General features: G+C 43.1%; 1 protein-coding gene across 1 annotated transcript in view; it reads left to right on the plus strand.

The window, feature by feature from the left end:
• The first annotated feature begins 8,365 nt into the window (after positions 1–8,365).
• Positions 8,366–25,849, plus strand: part of SLC22A15 (solute carrier family 22 member 15) — a 28,821-nt gene continuing 11,337 nt past the window's right edge. Inside the window, exons 1-5 of the mRNA XM_005146657.3 lie at positions 8,366–8,522; positions 19,600–19,812; positions 23,062–23,194; positions 24,193–24,357; positions 25,348–25,477. Coding sequence (XP_005146714.2) covers positions 8,436–8,522; positions 19,600–19,812; positions 23,062–23,194; positions 24,193–24,357; positions 25,348–25,477 — 728 coding nt within the window. The 5' untranslated portion in view covers positions 8,366–8,435. The remainder of the gene's footprint in view (positions 8,523–19,599; positions 19,813–23,061; positions 23,195–24,192; positions 24,358–25,347; positions 25,478–25,849) is intronic.

Genomic DNA, 25,849 nt, shown 5'->3' on the forward strand with positions numbered 1-25,849 from the left:
GAAGAACATGTATTTTTAATGCAGAGACATCCATCTCCTTTTGGAGGACAAGGATGACACTCTCACATTTTAGCATGGTCCAGATTCTCTAAAAAGTCTCTGAATTTGCTGCACAAGACTTGCATTCTCCCACTGCAGTTTTATGGAAGATTTTCTTCCGTTCAGCCTAAGCTGATTTAAGACAAATTTGCTTCTATGCTCTAGTCCAAAGGCTTAAATAGATATAAAACCACCACCTGCTTTTACCTCCAGGAATTCAACTGTGTGCTTTAGGTTTGGAACAGCCGCATGTGCTTTCTCCTTCTTTTCCAGGTTTTGCCATTATAAACATCTTCTGTACCTGTTGCAGCAATTTCAGTCCCCAGCAGTCTGGGAAATGTGACCATCATGGCCAAGTGGCCAGTAAGTTGGTAAGCATTGCCATGTTAAGCAAGCCAGTCCTCTATAGAGCAGCTGCTTCTCTCACTGCTAGTAGAAAGATCTTCTTTCATTATATATTATAGCTGTTTAGGGTGGTAGAGTGATGGGCAGAGTGGCTGATCACAATAGCAATTAAGAACTAGATCTTTACAGATCTGAATAGCAAATTCACATACCTTTTGCCAGAAACATCTGACAAGGCTGCCTTCATATTTTGACAAAGCTTAATCCAAGCTACACTGTTCAAACCCAGATTTCAGACACGCCAGCATGCTGTCCTTGCCCGTAGCAGGGTGGTTGGAACTCGATGATCTTTAAGGTCCCTTCCAACCCAAACCATTCTGTGATTCTATGATATTTAAACAGCACATTTAAGCAGGAAGATGTGCCATTTGTTGTAATGCCCCACGCGACTCGCTCTTCAGGAGACATGCCAAGAGATGCTGCTTGAACGCCAGCCCCGCGGCAGCGCTCGGCCGCTCCCTGCCGGCCCCGGCCGGCGGCGCAGGCACCCTTTGTTCCCGGTGCGGAGCCAACAACGCACGGCACGGCTGGTTATCTATCTGTTTAGTTGCTTATTTATCCCTGTTCTCCTGCGCTGGGGCTCGGAGGAGTCTCGCCCCACCTCAGCCAGGAACGTTTTGCTTTGTTCCTGCCCCGAATTGCTGGGGATGCTGAGTAGGAACGTGAGAAACTGGGCCCTATACAAAACAGCAGTAAGGATGCTCAGCTGAGTTGCAAAGCACTGTTCTTGGGTCTGTCTACTCCAGTAGTTACTCTCAACTTTGGTGTCTGGGTGAGTTAAGCTTCTCTTAAAGCTGGTTGTAACAGCATAGTAAAAGAGAGGCAAGACTGAAGTTGTTTTGGATGGGAATGTTCCTTCCCAGACTCACCAAACAGCTACTAATGTTCAGATGACAAGCAGTGGGACAGCCAGCCTTTTTACTGACCTGTCCTTCTTCAAAATCCACATGTAGCTATGCTGTTTCTTTGTTCATCCAGCTGAGTGTTTTCACCCCAGCCAGACACCCATCCTGTTGCAGTGGTTTGTCTGTAAGTTATCCTGAAACAAACATATAGGAGGGTCCCAGATGAGGCCTCCAGGCTTCTTGATGTCCTTAGCATGTAGAGTCAGGCCTCCTTCCTGGTGTCAGAGCACTGTGCTATCAGTTGTCACACTGTCCACACTTTCACATCCAGGATATGTAATATCCTCTGCCATCACCTCTGCTGGAGAAACCCCATACAGTCCAAATCCACTCTGTTTGAAAGCCTTCCTCAGGACTCTTTTTTTTACTTGAGTGCCTGGGGAAATCTGCCAGCACGTATTAGCTGTAACGGGAAGTTCTGAACCAGTGTATGTCTTTCATTTGTACCACTGACCTCAGTGGCAAACCCCATTGTCTCCGTGTTTTCTCCATCCAGGTAACTTGTGTGTTCATTTGAATTCACACTGCTGCCTCCCTGTTTCACTGTCCCTCATTGCTCTCATTGACTCATGTCTTCAACCACACTGTAAATTTCTGAGGCAACAATCAGCTTGGAAGAATAAAAACTAGTATTGTGGCAGGCTGAGAGATCTGCTGACTGCAGGTATCCAGGAGCTGCAGGGCAAAGCCAGCTCTTTCTCTGGGATGCTGTTCTGGGTAATGGGTTTAGTGTCCTTTCTTTCCCAACATATCAACTAGAACACCTGAACACATGGATGACTTGAAACCTCCTGTTTCCTTCTCCTTTCCCACTGCCTAGCTGCACTAGTGTTCTAAGGATAAAGTGTTCTTTGCTGTGAAATGCTGGTTGTGTGCACTATCCCTTCATGGTGCTATGAGTGAGGGTCTTTCTTTTGCTTAATCTACTCAGGATCCCATGATCACCTTCAGAACTACAGGTCTTTTGAGAAACAAAGTCCACAAGACCCTTTGTGTCTTGGGAAACCCCCCCCCCCTCCAGGTGCAAACCTATATTCTGGAGAAAAGCCCTACTGCTACCCATATAAAACCTCTCTGTGGCATCCTGATTTATTGACATGAGTATCCCCTACTTCCCATGTCTGGAGCTAAAAATGCAGAATCCCATCACCCATGGATGATTTCTCTTTTTCATACTGAAGCCTAAGGTATGTCTACACAGTTCAGTGTAGAACACACACTGTGCCTGGCCATCATACAGTGTGTGCCAACCCACCAGGTCAGACAAGTAGGTCCTCATGAGACTTTCTATGTTGTTGCCACAGTGCTCTTAGCTCTTCAAACTTCTGTTCATTTTGACTGTGAGCTTCTACCTGATGCTCAGCAGTACCTGTCTGATGTCTGACTGTCTTTACACCTTAATTTCTGAGGGTTTTCCTAAGTTAACACACTTTTGCAAGGGTAGGGCAGGACCAAAAGCCTTATTTTGCAGTGTGGAGTTGCTGTTGAAGGACAAGTGATAACCTGCAGCAGCAGAGGTTAAGACATGTAATGGGTGCCAAATGTACTGAGCAGAGCCCCAGTACTGCACTGAATGGCACAACTGGGGTAGGAATAGCTCCTGAAATGCATAAGGTTGTCCTTGTTAAGGGCATTTTGAGGGCACTGTGAGGAAGCAGCCATCTGCCAAGTGCCCTCTCTGCCTCCAAATCCAGAGTGCTGCTGCTTCTGCCAGATAAACCACCTGTAAGGGCTTCTGTGTACTTATGTGGGATCTTCAGCAGTCTCCAGAGCAAGAGACAGTCCAAACAAGTCTTCCATAAGCTGGTGATAAGGCAGAGAAAGAAGGGTATAAATGTCAAGCTTATGAGCACTACTCCAGCCAAATGATGACTGCTTGGAAAGAAAAGTGCCTATGAAGAACACATGGGTTCTCTCTGAGGTAGTGTAGCACAACTGTTCCAAGAGAGACATTTTGACATACAAAATGTATTCCTTTATGTTCAGCGTTGCTATCTTTTTCTTAGACCACAACAGCCACTCCTGCCTCTCAGGGCTACGTTGATTTTCTTTTCTCTTTCTTTTTGCCTCAGTTTTCAGTATGTTTTAGCACAGAAGTGTGGTTTATAAGCTCCTTGCTCAGCCTGAAACTCTTGAAGGTGTTTGCAGTGAAACCAGAGCTCCCACCCCAGGGCAGAAACTGCAGGTAATGTCTAATCCATGGGAAACTGAGCATTATTAGGACAGTAGTTACAGACACTGTTAGCCAAGAAAGGTGTTGGATGCAGATATGGATCTTGGGACATGACTGGGAAGACGTATTGAGAAAAACTGTCCATCCACTGTCACAGATATGTAAACCTACTGTCAGAGATATGGAACCTAAACGTGTTTGCAGCAGAAAACTGTCCATCTGCCAAGGGACAGGGAATCGGCGTTAACATCATTCACAGTTACAACATACAGTCAGAAATTCAGCATCCCCAAGCCTCATCTAAAATTGACAAGTGCCTCCAAAGGAATTGTTTGTTGCTTTGTTTGCAAAAAGTGCAAACAGCACATCAGAGAAGTAAAAGTGCCTTGGTGGCTTGTTTGGCTGCACACTTAGTCAGGGTATATTGTAATGAGCCATATGCTAGCTTTGTGTAGTATTCACAGGGTAAGCCAGCTGCAACATGGGGCCGATTAGTCTGGTTGGAAAAGCCTTCATTTTCCATAAGAAGGGGCCAGCAAAATCAAACATTCCAGCAGGTATCATCAGCTCCTGTGGATCAGGTGAAGCTAAGAGAGCAAAAAAACCTCTGCTTTATTACTGTCCTAAAGGCGGACCCTCCTTTAGCCCAAGGCTGTTTAATACTAACTGGTTTTATGAACTATAACCCTTATACATCCTTATGGAAGAGGTTTCCACCACCTCTTCCCATAGCTGGCAGTCTCATTGCTTCAGCCAGTGCTCAGTCATTCAGCATTCAGCTCAGCTGATGTGGTGGAAACCTCCTGTGAGTCAAGGGGATGGAGTTCAGGTGGGGATGGGAACCCAATGAAGTGCAACATCATGAAAGTGACGGTGCAGCAGGAGAGCAAACACCCTTTTTGCCTCAAATCCCATTTCCTGCTGTGGCCAGAAAGGCAGGAGTATAAGAGAGGGTATTTCCTCCAGATATCAGCTTTGAACAATTCATTTCTCAGGCACTTTCTGCTGCCAGAGATGTTTCCTCTTTGTGTTAGATAAACCTCAGCGGGCTTTTCTTCTGTGTACTTGTTGAGCCTTTCACTTGAACTCACTTGATCTTCTGGCATCTGCAGCAGCCCAGGGTAAGGAGTTTCACAGCTTACTCACAAACATCCACTGATGGATGAGCTGAAACTTCCTCCACCAGGAGAAGATCTCCTTAAGATCTCCACTGTGCTAAGTGCTGAATCAAAGGTTTGTGTGGCCACCCTCTGAACCACTGAGAAATTCTCACCTAGAAGATAGGAACATCCATAGTTCTCTTAAGGTTTTTTGTATTTCCAAGCCAAATCAACAGCCATATCAGAATCTACTACGAACTAATGTGACAGATTCAGAAACACAATGAACCAACTGAAGTTTTTAGCTCTAAGGTATCTGATTAAACTTTTTCTTTCTATTTTTTTTTAAGAAGGAGCTTCACTTAGGGGTATCGCTTTGCATGTATGTATATCCAGTGCTTTGACTGCTCTGGGCCATCATTACAGACAGACAGAAAGGGGCTGAACATACATTATTTCAGAAGGGCTGGAAAAGAAGCCATGCGGCTGTCTCAGTTTTGGGATGCCCACATGAACTTGACACTCTAAAGAGCAACAAAACCATGAAGCAGTAGTAATGGAAGGGGGTTGGGAGCAATGTGGGAAGCCCTGGGAGATACCATATTTATGTCTAAGGAAGAGGCCTGAATCGTTCTCATTAAAAGAAAAATTCCCCACAGACAGGATTGTTAAGATTATTCTTATTTGACATGGTTATTAATGAGGAGGAGGAGAGAGCAAATTGCACCTTAATGAAGTTCACAGATGATAATACTCTGCACAGAACTGAGGGCTCCTGTGAGGAAAGACTATTGGGCAAGTGGAGTGCAGCGCTATCATTAGATTGACAAAATGCTGAAACCTCTGAACGTTACATCCAATTCTTTCCATCAGCCTCATGGGGCAGACAACAACCCTCGTAAGGGTGATGGATGCCATGATTTCATTGGCAATAAAACCAGGAAGATTAAAAAGCTTGTTTTCTTCTAAATTCACCATATGGTCATTGTAGAATGGGACATGAAGTAACCTGTGTGTGGGGTTTAGGGCAATGGTTAACACATATTTTACTTTACCAGCCACTTCTTCTTTTTCTCTCCCTACACCACACCTGGGTTCTTTGCTTCATACCTCTGGTCAGTGGCCCATAGACAGACACCAGTCAAGCCCCATTCTCCAGGCTGAGCCCAAAACAATGTCCCTTCTGCCAATACTCATGCTGGAGCACCTCCTGTATGAAGACAGGCTGAGAAAGTTGGGGCTGTTCAGCCTGGAGAAGAGAAGCTGTGTGGAGACTTCAGAGCAGCTTTCAGTGTCTAAACAGGGCCTACAAGGATGCTGGAGAGGGACTCTTCATCAGGTACTGTAGTGACAGGACAAGGGTGATGGGTTCAAAATGAAACAGGAGAAGTTCAAGTTACATACAAAGAAATTCTTTATTGTGAGTGTGGTGAGGCACTGGCACAGGGTGCCTGGAGAAGCTGTGGCTGCCCCATCCCTGGCAGTTTCTAAGGCCAGGATGGATGGAGCTTGGAGCAAGCTGCTCTAGTGGGAGGTGCCCCTGCTGTGGGAGGGGGTTGGAACTGGATGAGCTTTAAGGTCCCTTTCGATCAAAAACTGACTGGAAGGCAGCACCACACAGAGGTTATATGACAAAGCACGGCCAATCCCAATTACTGCCCTGCAGGCAATTTGGCAAGTCTGTAGCTCAGGTGGCTGTAAGGAAGCAGTGAACATAGGATGGGAAACTGCTGGAGAAGGTGCTGGAGATCCCAAGAGAGAAATGCCTGGGGACAGAATAAGGGAGCAGATGGATTTGGGAGGTAGTGCCCTCCTGGCAGGGGGCAAGTACCATCACCTTCTCTTAGCTCTGTTCACCTCAGCTCCAGAAGGGGCTGAGAGTTGATGGCAACAGCCCTTCCCAGTGCTGGGCAACCTGGAATAAAGCTGCAGTTACCACAGAATGCAGCTGAACTGACTGGGAGGGCAGGAAGGGTGTGGGAAGAGGACACTGAGTGTCCTGGGCACCCTCAGGAAACCCCCTCTGCATCTTTGCCAAGTAATAAAATTGACAAGTGCGGTTGGGTGCACACCAGAAAGGTCCTGACATTTCAGAAATCCTTTGTTTTACCTTTAATCAGTCTGTACTAAGCCTCAAATATGAAAAGAAGTGCTTAGGGCAAAGGTGAATTTCATATTAAGAGTAAATTGCTTTGATGCTTGTCAATTTGCCAAGATCTTTACAGCAAGGGAATGGTACTATTTCCCAGGCTCCTGGCATGGTCTTAAAGGCCACATCTCATGATGACTCTCTTCCTTTCTCTTCAGCTGTTGTTCATACCATAAAAGCCACAAGCATAAAGATGTTGCTGCTGCTGCTTTTTGGTACCACAAGGTAAAAAAAGGCTGAACAATCCCAGCTGTTTCATGTTCCTGGAGCTTTAGTGTAAAGGTGGAATGAAAACAGACCGTGACAAGCTCATTGGCACTTTGCATGAAGATTATTATTTCACACATGTATTTATCTCCCTTCCCACTCCATGGAGTTCATGTTCCTTCACAATCCAGCCCCATTACTTCTAAATCAGAACTTCTACTGCATGTTCACAGTGAAGGTTCTCCAAATAAATGGCAAATACTTTTGACACCACACATTACAATTATTTGTGAAGATTGCTGTAAGAGTGAGAGTCGTGTCCTCACTAGGCATTAAATCAGGAGCATCACGATCTGTGTAGGTCCAGAACTGAACTTTATCTATATCAGTTTCATATAAGATGCACTTTTTTCAACTACCAGCATGTATGCTATGAAGTTTCATCACAGAATCACAGCTGAAGTATGTCAGCAGAGTGTTAAGGTATGTAAGCAACATGCACTATGTGGGTTCAGCTTCCCACACTATTCAGTGAAGATGCAATACCACTGAGTGCAGACTGTAACTTAGCTGCGCTCTTCTGATGAAACCAGATCAGAGGTAAGCTGCTGTATGGAGAATGCCACAACACCTAGAACCACAATAGACCCGGACCCATGCCAAGCACACAGGGCCAGCATGATGCCTTGGTCCGATCAAGGGTCCAGCATTAATGTCTTTGTCCTCCTCTCCTTCCAAACAACTGCGACCAAAGCTGCTGTACCCTATAAGGAACACCACCCACCACCACTTAGCACCCATCTCCCCAGTCTGGCTCACTGTAAGCCACCTCTGTGCTACCTCCCTGACAATCCTCACATACCCCTACACATACACCCCTCAGACCCCTTATACCCCTTATACACCTGCCCTTAGACCCTTCACACATCCTTTACATACCCCCCAGACCCCTTACACCCCTTCACATCCCTCCTTATACCCCTCTCACATCCCTTACATCCCCTTCACACCCCTTACACATCCTTTACTTCTACACACACACACAGACACACATCTCTTACACATCCCTTACACCTCTTCACACACGCACACCCCAGATCTCTCACACCCCTTACACCTTATCCATCCACACACCCCCTTCGGACCCCGAGGGCAGCCAATAGCATCCTCCGCCCTCATTTAACACAGGGACGTGCGCTTGCGCTGGTCCTCATCATAGCAACGCGGCAGCGGCCGCGCTTCCGCTTCCCCGTCTGCGCTGGAGCAGGAGGAATCTCTGCGCGCTGGGCCGGGGCGGGCTGCTTCCTCCCCATCCCGGCGCCTGCGTGCGAGCGCCGCATCCCGCCCTTCCTTCCTCCTTCTCCTCTTCTTCAGTGAGGATCCCAGGGCTGCTCCGCTCCGCGGGCCGGGAATGCGCTGTTGTGCGGCCGGAGCTGCGCGGCAGGTGGGAGAGCGGGATGGAGGTGGAGGAGGCGTTCCCGCTGGTGGGGCAGATGGGGCCCTACCAGGTGTACCTGTGCGTCCTGCTGGCCGTGCTTCTGCAGGTGAGACGCTGCCTGCCCTTCCTGCCCCTTTCCCGAGGGGATGCGGCCGGAGGGAGGCGGTGCCGGGAGGAGGGTACCGACACTGTGAACGTGGGGCGGGTGCATGATGCTGTCTGTTGCCTTAAGGGTTATGCTTTGTCTCAGTGAGCAAATTAGGAGCGTGCAGTTTGTGAGCTGAACTGGAGTGGAATTAAGCTGAGGTTTCCATGAGCTAGACTGGAAGGCAGTGACTGCTGTCATAGGCTGTGCTGGGAATCCTGCACAGCCTAGAGTCGGTGGCCTAGGGGAGTGAATTCTAGGTTGTGTGTGGGTTGTTTGTGGTGGAAGTGTTTAAAAAGCAGAGGTCACTGGTACCTCTGTGTGCAGAAGCTCTCATCTAATCAGATGATGGGCTGTGATTGGTTATGGTACTTTGGTTTGCTTTGACTTAACTCTTAAGATGTAGGGTCTCAGCATTAGGTGTTTGGACAAGGCTTTACATTTTGGGTAGTCACCTTTGTAATCTATGAGATGCAAACCTGTGATTTCTTAAGTTTCATAATAAAATTGAAGTCCAAGGTAACAGTGGAGTGCTATAATGTTGTTCAGCAGCTGCATGACCAAGTGATGTGTTCTGCAGCCAGGTTTATCTTTACTTTCAGTTTTGCTTCCTCTTTGTTCTTGCTCCTTTGGGGTGGGGAGGGAAGATGAGGATATATGTGCATCTCTACAGTCAGGTCCAGACATAAAGGGTAGTTTGAATCTGAGAGAGGTTTGGTTTATTCAGTGTTAAAACTTAACTGTAGTGAATTCAGCTAGGCTGAGAAATGCTGGGTTATTGCCACTGTGGAAACTGATTAGGAGAAAACTCCATGAACAAACTCTCCAACAGTTTCAAGTTGACAAGCAGGTGTTCTTTATTGCGGCGCCGGAGACACGGGGGATAGCTCCTCCTAACGTGTGTCCCCGTATTGCTCTACAGGCCATCCTTATATGGTCACCATATGACATCCTTTCCAGAAAGTTTCCCGCATTCATACACAAATGTGATGGTCTTTAAGGGTCGTTTACTTTTCCCAGGTTAATTAACATTACAGACATAGCAATCATCCTGTCCTACTTACCAGCTAGTTTAAATGCTCCCATCCTGGCCATCAGCTAGTCCCAGATACTCCTCATCCCCAGGTCCTGTTCTTCCATTCTGCTTTTCTCACACCTTTTGTACTAAGGTTCTGAGGACCTGAAACTATGTCAACTACCTTCAGGCACCAGGGTTATTTTCCATTACAAAGCCATCAAACTTATCATTACTTAGAACTGATTACATTTTGTGCTTTTGTGACTCCTTGTTTCAAAACCTACCTGCCTGCAGGAGGGAAAAGGGGAACAAACTTAAGTCGTTGAATCATAGAATGATTTGGGTTGGAAAGGACCTGAGGATCATCCAGTTTCAACCCCCTGCCACTACCATATTGCCAAAGGCTCTGTCCAACCTGGCCTTGAACACTGCCTGGGATGGAGCTTTCACAACTTCCCTGCGCAGCCCATTCCAGCGCCTCGCCACCCTTACAGTAAAGAACTTCTTCCTTATATCTAACCTGAACTTCCCCTGTTTCAGTTTGAACCCATCACCCCTTGTCCTATCACTACAGTCCCTGATGAAGCATCCTTCTCCAGCATCCTTGTAGGCCTCCTTCAGATACTGGAAGCTGCTCTGAGGTCTCTGCCCAGGTTCTCTTCTCCATGCTGCACAGCTCCAATCTTCTCTGGGCAGCTAGGGGACAGACAGAAGTATTAAGAAGCTGATTCTATGACCAAAGAAAATTCAGATGCCTGGTCCTGTCAGTTGTTAACTCTACTTGATTGCAGAGCTGTGATGATAAAAGGCAAAAGCTTTGCAGGTTTCTGTTTCCTCTTACTGTTTCTTTCTCTCTTTGAAACCCCCCACTGATTTAGCTGATTAATCCTTTAAAATTAGACATTGTTCTACTGACTGGCTGGAAAATGTGTATGCTCACTGAAGATTAGGGCTTGAGGAAGCATTTGTTACTTTCTCTTCTAGTGCTGGTTGTGTTCTGGAATGAGCTGCAACCAGTGCTCTGTATTCCCAGAGTTTTAAGTAACATGGGTCAGCTGGTTTTTAATGCTCATGTTGGTTTGCTTTCTCTTTACTGGTTTAGCTTGTATTTCTACTGGCAAAAGTAAACAAAGGTCTTTGCAAATCTTGGAACTAATTCAGAATAACTAAAGGAGAAAAGTTATCAGGTTTATGGGTTGGTTTTTTCTTTCTTCTTAAGTTATCTTTCATTCTTGAACTTTACCAATGAGGACCATCCCCTGACTGATAGGGGTTTTTTGCTTTAGATCATGCAGGCGCAGGAGTTTGTAAAGGATTTAGATGTGAAGGTTGTTGTCTGTCAGTCTGTGAATAGATTTAGACTTGCACAACTGGTTCCTGCTTGGGTGTTTGATTGCTTTCTGTGTTCCTTTATTGGTGCCAAGTTACATAATGTGTCACTGGGATGTGACACCATAGAGCTAGGTAATCATGGGCTCCTTTAGTGGCCAAGATGCACCGTCTGGCTGTGGAAGAACTGTTAGTTTCTGTCACTGTTTCTGCCATGGGCTGATTATTTTATTGCTGTCTCAGAACCAGTAAATTAAGGCTAAATGGAATTTCTGTTCACTCAAAGCTCCACCAATACTGATCACAGATTTGGTATGTCCCATGGATTCGTCACCACACTGCTGATTCTTAAACTCTATGGCCAATGATCCAATATGTGCCATCACTGTCACCTAAAAAGGGAGAGTGATTATGCATTACTTTAACCCTCATGTTACCTTGGATGGTGTCCTGACCCAAGGGGAGAGTCCCCAGCTGAGGGCCCGCTGCTGTGAGGACTGACCCCACATGTCTCTTTGGTGGGCTCCTTTTGTACCCTGTCTGGATCTGAGCTGTGGTCAGATAGGGTTATGTAGTCCCCCCATGGGCTCAGGGTCCGAACTTCCTCACTCCTGCACCCACCAACTCACCACATGGGTGGGACAAAAGCTGTGCATGCAAGGAAGCTCACCCAGGCTTTTGTCTGTGGGGGGAAACTCTTGAAGGCTTTGTCAGGGCTGGTGTAGGTGCCACTATTGCTTGTTTCCCTGTCCCTTCCTATGTTCTCCCTCAGTTGCTTTGTGTTTTCACATTTGCCTGTTAGTGTAAAAAGCATTTCTATATACTTAGAGGTAAGAATACCATATGGGTGTGAAGTGCTTTTGTCTACTGTGTCGAGTCCCTTCATCACTGATGCTAATATACTGAGCTTAAACTCTGTTTTCCTTGCCCCATAAGATCCCCAGCAGATGTTCTTGCTTTCCTTGAAGGCTTCTGTGCCTTTTCATTGCTTCATCTTTCTAATCTTTTGAGTTTCATACTTTCTAGGTATTTTCCATCATTTTAGTGGTTTTCTGCTCATACAGATTTCTCCAGTAAATTACTTCTGCCATGTACTCGTACTGATATGCCAATGTATCTTGACTCTGAATTCAAATTACAAACATAGTTCAGCTCACAGAGCTTCTTTCAGCCAAGTTGTACCAAACAACTGTGTCTGCATGGGTGAGACTTTCCACATGGTAGTCAATGGGCTTGAGTGAACTGGTACTCAACCTGTGGAATGAGCTTACTGACAGTGGCAAAAAACCTTCAGGTTGCTTGTAGTCACAAAAATGAGTTTTCATGTCATCAGTGTAAAATTAGATTAAGTGTAAGTCTTACAGGCTGATGCTTTTATTTGTTTGCTGGTGTTACTCATTAACTCATTGAGCTGTTACTGTATTAAGGTAATCCTGGCTTAGCCACTACCAACTTAATGGGTCTTTGAGGAGACTTCTAGGAGTGTTCTGATAACTTCATAATGGAGTGACAACAGTTAATGTAGAGAACCATTTTTTTCCTGAAATCTATGGAATTACCTGAAAACAGAAATTATCTGAAAGAATGTAGGGATAGACTAACAATATGAATTTGAGGCTGGATTAGTCTTGCCTTTCCAGTGTACCTTTAAGAGCGTGAGAGAGGAATAAAGGGGAGCTGGTAACTCTTGGAATACTTAGGACATTACTTTGAACTAAAAGTCAATGCTTGATACCTATTGATTACTAGAAAGGTGTTCACTACCTTCTGAAGAAATTCTATTGCAGCATTATTGAAGAATGGTGTCTTTTAAACCTGCAGAAGTCTGAGAATGGAAATGTGTTCTTACTCTATTAAAAGGAGTGTTAAAACATGCTGGAGTTGAAAAGGTAGGTATTGTTTGCACAGCTGAAAAAGGTTTTTCCTGAAGTTGGGTAGTGTGTATTGCACAGCAGTCTGGGTAATTACCAAGGTGGTATTTCCCTCCAACTTATTACTAGCTGAAGGGAAGATGGAAAAATGGTTAGGATGGTAACATCAAGTTCCTTGAATAATAGTTTGGTTTAAGGCAAAGACATTCTTGATGCAGTGCAGCTCTAATGAGTAGTGCTGCTAATATCTCTTTGCTGTTGGCGGCAAGATCATGTATAATATCTATCATTGGAATATCCCAATGCAGAAAGCTGCTTTTAATCAGCTCAGCTGCACAAGTGTTTTAAGGGAAAGCAAATTTTGGGACTTATGGCTTAAGTAAGGCAGGCTTGTCCCAAAATAATTCTGAAGTAGTGGTGCCTGTCTGCAGGTAGGATAGAGATGTGATCCCAGGCATGGCTTTGTCTCTTGACAAGGCTATGGCTTTGTTTCTTGACATTTTTATTTACCCCCCCATGCACATTCTATGCCTTTAATGGCATGAGACATCACTGTAGTTGCAATGATGGTAATAAAATCGTTTGTCAACCAATCTTAGCTTAATACTTATATTTGCGTGAGTCTGTTAAGCTGTTGTTTGAAGTGGCCAAAAGTGCTCCTACATTGGACAGCTTGTTCCCAGTCCTTGAGTATTCTGTTATGGCTTCATCTGAATAGAAAGTACAAACCAAATCTGAAATGTAATGAACAATTTAAAATGAAGGGAAGAGGTGGCTTTAGCACAAATTGCTAGTACAGGGTGATGAAGTTATTCCAGGGGTTTCATGGTGAGTATGCTGTTTACCCAAAATTACTTGCAGTGTGCCATAGTTCAGCTATAAGTACCTGTAAGTATGTAAGCAAGGTGGCAGATAGAAAAATGATTTACAGAATTGCTGTGTACCTTCTTTTGATTGCCTCCCTGTTTGGCTTTTTTCTTTATGTCTATGGGAGAACTAAAACTTTTAAGTCCCTCTGAATCTCAAGAAAGTTGCAGAATGTGTGTCAAATGTGCAGCCTCTTACACAGAGTTGTGGTTTCAGACATGGCATGAATGCAGACATAAAAAAGAGGGGCCCAAGTTTTTATTTCTTGAAGTAAGCTTCTTATTCCTACATCTTTTTGTGCATTGCATCTTACTTGGAACATGCTTGTGCTAGAGGATGGTGTTGCATTACTTGCAGAAGTGATGAAGCCTTTTAGAGTAGTTGCATCACTGAATATAATTTCTTCTTCTGGTATAGCTTACTCCTGCTTGGGAAGCAAAATAAGCAAGGTGAGTGTAAGTATGTAAACTAATCACACAAAGAGATTCTGCTACTCATTTAGCTAAGAATATCTTTACCCCAAAGTTGGTGGAACTTCTAAGTAAAGACCCATCCTACCATTTGCTCCAGTTATGCATGGCACATCATTGAAGGAAAAAGGTCCTACTTCAGTCACCTGTGACATTCAGTTTCAATGATACAGATGCTAAGACTCTTTTAAATAGATAACTTGCTATCTCTTTTCCAAAAATCATTGTGAGCAAAGGGGGGTGATGAATACCTTATCAGCTGCCTACATCTCTGTCTTCCCTCAGAATTCTGTTGTCTTAATCCATACCAATGCATCTTCCAATTTATGGCTTGTATTCAGGGGGAAGTGAGGTCAGAGTGAGCTTGAGGCATCAAACATGAGCTGTAGCTTTGAGACCTTCCCTTCTTTAGCTGCATCTGAACTGCAAAACACATGTAATTGAGCTCATTATTTATGTGGTTCTCAAAGTGTCATTCACAGTTGCTAGGTCTTTTGCTCTTCTAATCATCACTAGATTCACTCAAACATTACAACCACATGTTCTGTGTGTATATATCTCTATCAACACATCCATCCAGTCATTTTTTACAGCTTAACTTACTAGGCTGACTTCAATTTCTGTGTAGTCCTAGAAGATGCCTGTTCAATGTGCTGTTGTAAAGATCTTAACAGAATTACTGCTGATGGGCATAGCAAGATGCATGAGTTCTGGGAGAAGCATGGGGAAGCAGACATTCTGAAGGCCTAGCAACACAGGGAAGGAAGCAGATTGTTGCATCTATTAAAAAATAAAAGAGGCTATTTTAACAAGTGAGGGCTGCATGCTGTGTTAAGAGTGAAGTTGTCAGAAGGAACTAGCTCTGGGGCTCTGTAGCTGTGGCCGAATTTGCTTTTGCAATGTCTTTTTAACAGCTGGGTTGGAAGGTGCCTGGGAGGCACAATGTCAGTGGTGATTGTCATCTTTGTATGGAGTGTGGGTAAAACGTATGGGGAGATGTTTTTAGGTTGGTAACAATAAGTTTATTGTTATATAAAGTATTTTGTGCAATGGTTGGTGTTTGGATTCAGTGAGAGCTGAAACAATCCTATCTTCTGCATTAATCAAGATGGCTTTCAGCCTGGTAGAATGTTGAGCACCCTTGGAAGATAAGCCTGTGCATTAACATAATTCTACTGCATAGCAAAGACTATGGATTAAAAATATTTGTATTATGACACATTACCTCCCTTTCCATATGTACACACAGTCTCTAATTTCCTGTGTTTTGTAGGCAATAAATTACCTGTGTTTTTCCATTAGCAAGCCACAGCATCAATGTGTTTTTGGGAGTTTTCTGAAGTAGTTAACTACTATACACCCACTATAAAGTAATATACCCTATACATATTGCCTAGAGATATTATAGTGCTTCATGCACATTGTTTGTATTGAGTAAAACCTCTGCTTGTTGTTTCAGAGTGTCAGCCCAGTGCGGCTGGAGAACCTCTAGAGCAATAGTATCTGTTTTCTAGGTCTTGTCTGTTTACAATATTACCTCTAAGTCTGGGACTTAACCAGGTTAAATATATTTGTGTTCATCTGGTTATTTTGCTAATCCTGGTGAGCTTTGAGGGGAAAGGGTGTTAAGAATTTGCCTTGGAAGGCACAATGAAGCTTTTGAGATCCTTGGGTAAGGAAAGCTGAAGAGAGTTGTATGTGTAGCTTATTTCAGCTTTGTGCTTGTGCATCTTGTACACATCATAAAATCATGGAATGGCTTCAGTTGGAAAGGACCATAAAATCATCTTTTTGCACCCCCCTGCCATGAGCAGGGACACCTCACACTAGACCCATGTTGCCTAAGGCTCTGTCCAACCTAGCCTCCCTGTCAGGGATGGAGCATTCACCACTTCTTTGGGCAACCTGTGCCAGTGCCTCACCACGCACACAGTAATGAACTTCTGCCTTACATCTAACTGTTCTGGGTTCAGCAGTAGCAGTCATTTTTTTCTCGGTAGCTGGTGCAGTGCTGTGTTTTGACTTTCGCGCTGAGAATGGTTGCTGATAGCAAGTATGTTTTGAGTTAACTGCTCAAATGTTTGGTTTGTCCAAGGACTTTCTGAGCCTCATGCTCTGCCAGGAAGCAGAGACAGGACACCTGACCCAGGCTAGCCAAAGAGGTATTCCATACCATAGCATGTCATGCCCAGGATGTAACCGAGAGTTACCTGGAAGGGCTGGGGCTCTGGGGGATGGAGGAGGGATCGGTTGGTGCTCGGTTGAGCAGGGTGGGTGAGTTATGGGTCAGTGGCTGGTGAGGTGTTGTATTCTCTTCACTTGCTATTTCTTTTATCATTATTAGTAGTAGTAGCAGCAGTGATTTATGTTATACCTTAGTTATTAAACTGTTCTTATCTCAACCCATGGGAGCTACATTCTTTGAATTCTCCCCACTCTCTGGGAGTTGGGGGAGTGAGTCAATGAGCTGTGCGATTTGGGTTTAAACCACGACACTAACCTGAACTTCCCCAGTTTCAGTTTGAACCCATCACCCCTTGTCCTGTCACTACTGTCCCTGACAAAGAGTCCCTCTCCAGCATCCCTGTAGGCACCTTCAGACACTGAAAGCTGCTCTGAAGTCTCTACGCAGCTTCTCTTCTCCATGCTGAACAGCCCCAACTTTCTCAGCCTGTCTTCATAAGGGAGGTGCTCCAGCCCCTGATCATCCTTGTGGCCTCCTCTGGACTTGTTCCAACACCTCCATGTCCTTCTTATGCTGAGGACACCAGAACTGCATGCAGTAAATCCCAGCAGTGTCCTTCTTTTTGTCTGGATATTTGAAAGGCAGAAAATTCTGGTGCAGTATACACAAAAATTTAACATAGTCTGTGCTTTTATTGCATCTTTTTACCATGTTAAAAGCTTTAGTCCTTTGCTAGCAAGGAAGTTGATGCACAGCCGACTGTATGCTTTTCTCATAGTCTTTGGAGAGCTCCCTCTGAAACCAAGATGCTCACCCATTATTCTTTGGCAGTGTCCCACACCAGAGTGCTAAAGTGAGAACTTTGACCTCTTACAAAGCTGTGGCTCAGTTATATTGCTAGCCAGAGCAGGCTGAAAGATGAAATGCAGACAGAAGAATAATCCTGGTTGTTAAAGCAGGACCATGTTGTGCCTGCTACTTGTCAGCCCACGGTTCTTGCATTCTTTTACCAGCAGTTCCTGGTGTATTGTTCATGTTAACCTATAATGCCAGTGAGATGGTTCAGTCCTGGCTGGTTTGTAGTATATTTGTAAACTAGAATGGGAACTTCCAGCACTTTTTTTGCTTGGTCCTCTTATAAGTCCTTCTTTACATAAGAAGAGTGGAGTGGCTCTCCTGGCATGGTATTGATGGAACTGTACAGCTGGTGTTTAACTGAAGAGTCTTGACACTTAATGTCATTTAACTTTCTTGAATATTCCTGCTATTGGATAACACCAAAACACGTCTCTATTCATGCATTTCCTGATTCAACAGGTCAGTTGAAAGTGTTTCTATCTTTATTACATATCCCTGCTTACTGCAGCCACTAGGATGCTTAAGGGTAAATTTTTTCATTGCAGACAATCTGTAGTGTTTCTTTGTGTGCTGCTGTCACTTGTATTTTGATGTAGCTTTCTGCAGCTGGGGTAGGTTTCACCTCGAGCAAAACTGAAAAGCGTTATTCTTGTGTTCTCTAAACCAAATGCTTTGAGGGTTTCATTTCCTGAACTACTTCAAAAGTATGTTTATTATTTCACAAGACAAAAGCAAAGATGTTATCACTTAGTCCTGATATGGAATTGTCTGAGTCAGAGCACAGGGATGCATCACAGATCATCACTGGGAATTCTCATTTAAAACTGTTCTTGAGTACTGTAGTCTCACATCCCTAGCAACATGGACACGTAGCTTTTTAACACCTCTTTCCCCATGTAATCTTAGTCATTGCTTTCTTTCCTAGATCAGTTCTTCTACTTTTCATTGTAGTCTGTCTAGTTGTCCTTTAGCTTAATAAGAGTAAAGAGATTGTGGATTTTCTCCTAAATTCATTTTGATTATTCAATAATTTCATACTAAAAAGTTGAAATTGGTTGATTTTCTTAAACTGTAGCAGGAGGTAAATAGTTTTCTCATGTAAAATGCCAAAAGGAGCTCATGGGAAGAAAATGCTTTCAGTTAATAACTTGGAGGGTCTCTGTTAATTTAGTGGCAATTCTCTTTTAGATGTGGATGTAACTGTGGTACAGAACAGAATCAGATTACCTGGGGGTGCTTGCATCAAAATTCAGAGCTCCTCAGACTTTTTTTGGTGCCTGTCTATGGTCTTTCCAGGTTTGAGAACTATTCTTGTAGCAGCCTTATGGGAGAGCAGCTCCCCACAGGTACGTTCTTCCCAAGAGCGAATGGAGGAGATGCTAAGAGCAGAGCAAGGACTGCATTCAGGAGGTGGCTGAAGTGGTGTTTGAGGAATGGAATGGCATGCCTGAGGGTTTGGGGTTTTTTATGGAAGACATAGTAAGCAGGATAAGTGACAGGACTTTTTGCTCACTTGTTTTCAGGAGATACTGTGCTGGGTTACTGTTCCACAGTGAGAGCTTGGGACAAGAGGTGGTTTTATTTGGCGAGTAAGGGGTCTTTGTGTTGTTACCAGCAACTCTTTTTGTCTCTCAGCCTTTATATTGTCTTGTGTTGTGGAACTTGTGACACTTCTGTGTCAAACAGGTCTAAAAGCGCATGGGTTTTAAGATAGGGTTGTAATGTAGCCTGTTAAAGCAGTGCCTGTGAATGCTTGCCATTCACAGTGAGCAGTGGGGCAGCTCTATACCAGGCTTGAAATGTCTGGTATCCAGCAGTTTTATTTATTCTTTCCTAAACAATGCCACAACTGTTAATTTGCTTTAGTTAGATCTCATGTTAGTACAAGAGTATATATACATAAAAAAACCCATATTCACATGTGTGCCTCTATCTTTTTTTGTTTTGTTGTTTTTTTTCTGTTGTTTTAGAGTAAAAGAGGTTCACAGAAGATTAAAAAATTCTTTGGTAAAACTGGAATTATTAGATAAGGGACAATGAGGCCCAGATCTGTTCCAAATATTAAATTAGAGAAATGAACAACACAGGTGGAAGAGGCTACAACAGAGTAATATACTTGCATTAAAAAACAGCTTTATTTTATCTCCTTTGTACTAATAATATCCAGGAGGTTTACTTGGTATGTGTGAGAGTTAGGGTGCCTCTGACTGAGGGAAGGGTGTCAGGAGGGGAACTTCTTTTCTCTCAAATAACAGATTAACAAGTGCAATAACCACTGTGTTGTGGTTCTTTATTGTGTGATATTTGGTAGATGGGGGCTATACATGGCACCTTGTATTGGTAGAATGTGAATATGAAATAGGGTTATTTCTTAATATGGATTTGATAGAGCCACAGAGGAATCATGTTTAGCATCTTTGGTTTTTGTCTTTTATGCCAGCTCTATGTGGCCACTGAAGCCATCCTCATCGCATTGGTGGGCGCAACTCCTCCCTACTACTGGGATCTCCAAGAGCTCTCAGCTAATCAGAGCCATGGCAACCAGTCAGTGAGTGAGCAGAGAGCTTTTGGGGACTGGCTTCTGACCGCCAATGGCAGTGAGGTGCATAAGCACGTACGTTTCGGCAGCAGCTTCACATCGATAGTCTCTGAGGTAAGTCTGAAACGGGTTTGCTGCCCCATGTGTGAGCAGGAAATCTTGTTGGATTGGTAACAAGGGGCTGGTTGTGCTGCTTCTTGCTGTCATACTAATGCATGTTTTGTTTAACAAGTGAAATGGGTGCTACCTCCAGGTCAAGAACGGGTAGTCTGCTCGTATCTGTAGCAGGAACAAAAACTAGCTTTATTTTACTAGCCAGATCTTGAGCAAAGTTCTGCTCCAAAACTTCCCACTTCTTCCATGTCAAAGTTACGTAGCCTGTAGTCTGGTTCTACAATTGAGCTGGAATCATGCCATTCATCATACTAGCATGCTCAAAATCCATTATGGACCCTGAGCTCCTTTTGGCCACCTCTTGCGATTCTCTTGCTAAGGTCAAGTGCAGGTAGTGCATCCCTCATGCAGTGAGCAAGCAGTGGAGGAGCTAGAGAGGAAGATGCTTTTGCAGTCTTTTCAATGCGAGATATGAGGGAAGATGTGGTCAGTGGGGAATTAGGTGGACAAAGCAGCTCCTCCCATTCTATCTCCAAACAAGCTTTAGCCTTATTAGCATGGCCTTTGTGTTTTGTGTCTTCTTTCATGATCTAGCCACAGTGCCTACAGAAATGATTCAAGACTGCACTGGTTTGTGCATCACCTGTCCTTCCTGGGGCCTTCAGTCTCTGTTAATGTCAAATTCTTCTGTGAAAGAGCCCTGAGTGCATCTCTGAAAGGCCTGAATTTAGAGCTGTACAGTTGAGTTGAACATAGCATACTGTTGTCCAGAGGTATTAATGCAATTTGAAGTAGTCCTGCAAAGCACTTAACTTTATTGGTTAGGAGCATATTAATAAAAACTGCAAGCTTTGAAACAGTACCAAGCAGTTACGTACAATGGGTATTGCTGCTCATTCTCGTAATAAAGAGAACATAGTATATATGCCACAATTTAAAACCCTGATGGGTGGTGGAATTTCCTAAGCATGATTAAAAGCTCAGAAAGGTTTTCAAACTTTCTCTAAACTTTTTCTGTTTTGCTTTTTATTTATCCAAGAATCTTCAACTTAACAAGTCGGGCATGTTTGTGGGACTTGTGGGTGCTTTAGGACTTAAACTTTATATTCTTGTGCATTTTAGTTGCATAAATAAGAAATGCAGATAAAGAACAAAGTTGACTTGGAAAATACAAACCAAAAAGAAATCCCAAGGTGTAACTTCTGTAGATCCTGTTTTTTAGTTTTTTAACAAACTTCTCAGTAAAGGCCCATGTGTATAAAATTTTATTACCTCTCCCATTTCCAATTGTTAAAATACATTTCCTTAAAAGTTGTTACCCAAATATGTGGTGTATTTGGAAGTTATGTGCTAAATAAGTGAGATCGCACTTACTTGGTGGTTCTTATCACTTATTTCATTACTGATGTATAAAGAAGCTTCTTCCACATTTGAGGGGGATGTTTCTCATGCCTGTTTTGTGGCATCGCTTCCTAATAAGAGGACTGTTGAAAACTGACATTGAAAAATAATCCGATGTAAAATGTTTAAGTTGTGAATATCAAACACATGTATCTAATGTGCTTTATGTAGGAGAGGAAAGGCTGCAGCCCTTTAAAGGGCTGTTTAGCTGTTGAGATTAATTTGCAGCACAAATATTGCTTTGCAACCAAATTATCCCTTAATCCCTGAATGACTCAGAAAGCATCTCTGTCACTGAGTTTGAGTGTTGGTGGATTTTTTATACCAAAAGTTAGGGTCTGATTCTTCTAACTCTTACAGAATGCACTGGCCACGTTATTTCAAGATAAAATTAATCTCATCTGCTATTATTATAGGAATGTGTTTTTCTGAGAATTGTTTTAAAACCTAGAGAAGCTTCAAAAGCTGCTTTGTGGTCACATGGTTGGGTTTAGAAGTGAATTTTGTCAATGTTGATGCTTTATGGGCACATTGCCTACTGTACCAGTAAGCACCTCGCTGTTAAAGTGACAATTCAAAATAAAACATATACTGAGAGTAAGCACGTTGTTTTCTTGGAGCTTCTGAATGATTTTGTTTTGCTAGCTCCATAATCTTGGTGAGGTTTAATTGCATGGCTATGCACTCATGGTGAAGTAGTTCATAACTGAGCTTTGAAATAATATAAGCTTTCTAGAAATGATATTTAATGGGATTTTGGTAGAGGAAGAGAAGATTATGAGGAGAAGATTAGAGTGTTATTACAGGGATAATGACATAATCACGAGCTTACCAGCAGAGAAAGAAAAGTTGAGTGTCAGTAAAAGGATACATTATCTCAAGATTCTCTTTGTAGAAAAAGTAAAGAGCACAAGATATTTCCTTTTGTATTTTAAAAAACTCCCTGACTTTTGAACAGTGAGAGCATGGCATCTGTTCAGTCTACAGATGTGTGGAGGGGAATTTCCTGTCAGGCTCAACCTGAGACATGAAGTCTGTAAGAATCAAACATGTGAAGGTCAGGTTTGTATTTGGAATGGAGAAGAACTGGAAATGACACGAAGTACACTATAAAAGAGATGAATATTTGCAATACCAGAAAACATGGCTAATGCTTCCAAAGTGTTCCTCAATGACAAGATTTATAAAGAAGTGTATGAGCATATGCATTAAACAGGAAGTTGAAGTTAGATATAAGGAAGAAGCTCTTTACTGTGAGGGTGGTGAGGCACTGGAACAGGTTGTGTAAAGAAGTGATGAATGCCCCATCCCTGGCAGTGTTCAAGGCCAGGTTGGATGGAGTCTTGGGTGACATGGTCTAGTGTGAGGCCCCCCTGCACATGGCAGGGGGTTAGAACTGGATGATCTTAAAGTCCTTTCCAGCCCAAACCATTCTGTGATTCTATAAGGAGAAGCATATACAGGATTATCTTTGGACATGTTTTTGCATAGTGTACCTACAGTAGTGTCATGAGATAGGACTGAGTCTGAGTTAGATTTATGTGAGAAAAGGCAATAAAAGGAAGACTGGGAGAAGGCTGAAAAAATGACAGTATTCCAAGGGATCTGTCCTGGGTTTTAGAATCAAAGACTGCACATGATTTGGGAGAAACTGTGCAACTGGTTAGTACCACCCAGTGAGTGTGGGAGACCGCAGCTGGGTTTGGGTGACTGAATGTGATGTTCAGGATATTTACACAAAGTTTGATCTTCCTTAAAGTGTGTCATTTCCCCCCCCCCCCCCCCCAACTATTAGCTTTTGCTGAACTGTCTGAATTCTGGTTAATTCACTCTTTTCCCTCCATCCAGTGGTTTTTAATCGGCAACACATCGTACAAAGTGAGCGCTGCCAGTTCTTTCTACTTCAGTGGTGTGTTTGTTGGAGCAATCTCCTTTGGCCAGCTCTCTGATCGCTTTGGGAGGAAGAAAGTCTATCTCACAGGTAACCAGTGCCACCTAACAACATGAATGAAGTGGAGGTGGTGTGGCTCTGAAGTGGCAAGAGCCCAGTTTCTGCTGAGAGCTTAATATGCAGTAGTGAATCATATGCTGAAACTTTTTGGGGTTTCTTTGTCCTTCAAGTATACTTCAGGAATATAAGCAGGAGCAAGAAATTAGTATTTATCTATTCAGGCACCATCTGAATATCTGGGAGATGTCCTGGATTTAGGAATCATACCATACGGGCTTATACCCATACATATCATGCTCATGAGATCTCCACATGTTGCAGTTAATATTCCTGATAACTTTTGGCGATGTTCTTAATGTATAACCTGCTAGGAATTTGCTGGACTGATTAAATCATACAGACAGGAGGTAAATTTTGTGTTCTTCATTGTGTTTTAAAGCTCAAAAGCTTTTTTATTGTCGCCAGATCAAATAAAAGTTGGAACTTCATGTTTTATGGGTGTATTTATGAAGTTGTGTGTCAATGGATTAGCATGTAGAGCTAGAAACAGATTATTTTTCTTAAAGGAAAACCTCATACAAAGCAGATAAAGGTGGGCCTGCTGTGCAGTGCAAACTCCCCATATACCGCCCCCGGTAACATTTCTCATCTCTAGTTTGCATAGACTACTTTCCAAGAATAAGAGGAGATACTTGATCATGTATTTCATCTGTGTCTTCTATATGGGGATAAATATCAAACCAGCTTAACTGGAGCCAGACAGTAATTCTGAGTATATGAAAAATATCTGTTGTGAACTGAATCTGAAGGTTTAGGACTGCAATTAACTGTCAGAAACCACTCCTTTTGTGTCCCCCTATTTATGATACTGACTGTAGGTACTTAAATTTCTGCCCAATCCTGCTTTGTAGTTGTTGATTGTGTTACTTAGGACAGATGCCACTGAACTTCAAGTAAAGATACTGATAAATGTTTCTGGTTTTCTTTGGGTAATCTTCTGAAATGGAACATTTTGCCTTGTTTTCTAGGTTTTGCTCTTGACATCTTGTTTGCCATTGCAAATGGATTCTCACCCTCATATGAATTCTTTGCCATCTCTCGCTTCTTGGTAGGGATGATGAATGGTGGGATGTCACTGGTGGCCTTTGTTCTACTGAATGAGTGTGTGGGTACAGCTTACTGGGCATTAGCAGGTAAAGTTTGAGTGCCAATGTCTTTACTGCCAGATAGATTTCAGTTTTACACACCACTTGACACAGCAGAGCTAACACCATAGCAGCTGCAAATTTAACTCTGCTGAAGCATCTGTGTGACCGCAGTCTGAGTCTTGCTTTGTCTAATATGAACCTTAGACAAACACAGTAGATGACTTGGGGCCATTCAGATTTCTGCATCACTGAAGTTGACAAAGGTCCAGTTGAAACATCCCCTGTGAATGTTAGACAGCTAAATTACTCACCCGAAGTTCACGATAGCTGAACTCTATCCATCATAGTGTTGGACTGTGCTAAATGGAGTTTAGTGTTTGTGTGCTAATACCAGTTCTTTCATTTCTGGCAGTTCTCAAAAAATCAAAAATGTCTTTATATAATGGGAAGATGAGACAACTGCCATGTGGTAATCAACCTTAGAATTTAGAACAGAAGGTATCGACACCTGTAACTCTCATGGTTGTTAGGGTTGAAGCTGTCCTTCAGATATGATGTGTATAAATTGCTCCATTATGTCTCTGGGGCCTTATCCGGTCTGTGGCGAAGTCCAGAAGTGGTATGTTGAGATTGTCTTAAATAGGGAATCTTGCAAATCATGAGAGCTACAAATGAATACTACATATTTCTGAAAGTACCAGTTTTCTAACGGTTTTCAGTATTTATTTTTACACATAGAAAGCTGAAACATACATTTGGAATCACAAGATTCAATTGTTTATGCGGCTGCTTTGGGTGAGGAGGAAGCAGAAGAGTGGTTTGGTCTTGTATTGATCTTTGCAGTTAGGTGTAAGACTTCTGCCCTGCATCAGTGAACGACACGATATTCTTTGGCCAAATAGCTTTGGTTTTGCCTGTGTTGCTGAGCGACTTTCTCTTAATGAAGTGTTAGTTTGTCTGATTCCATGTGCTGAGAGTCGGTAATATTGCTTAAAGGAGTAATAATGTTTTATTTTGTTTCTAATTGTATGCTAGGGTCTATTGGTGGCTTGTTCTTTGCTGTGGGAATTGCCCAGTATGCGTTATTAGGGTACTTCATTCGTTCCTGGAGGATGCTGGCTGTTGTGGTGAACCTGGAAGGAACAGTCGTCTTCCTCCTCTCTCTGTAAGTTATTTTTCAAACTAAGTTTCATCAAGAAAGATGTCAAAACCAAGAAACAAAACCATTGAACAAACCAAACTACTCAGTCAAGGTGCCTTTTTAGGATGGCATGAAATGGTGTAATTAAGGTATTTCTCTCAACCTCTACCACCCCATGTTCTGTACTTTCTTCAAATAGTATTGCTGCAGTATTTGAAACTGTAAGTGTACACTGTATTCTATATACATTATTACTGTAGATGAGATGCAGTCTCAAGAGTGGTGTAGAAGCACATCCTATTCTTTAACTGGTATGCGTAGGTCTAAACTGGTCTGGTATGCTACAAGATGCTATATATACATGTTAAGAGATACGAGAGTATTTATGTGGGTTTA

Source organism: Melopsittacus undulatus, chromosome 2 (genome assembly GCF_012275295.1).
Source record: "Melopsittacus undulatus isolate bMelUnd1 chromosome 2, bMelUnd1.mat.Z, whole genome shotgun sequence".
NCBI lineage: Eukaryota > Metazoa > Chordata > Aves > Psittaciformes > Psittaculidae > Melopsittacus > Melopsittacus undulatus.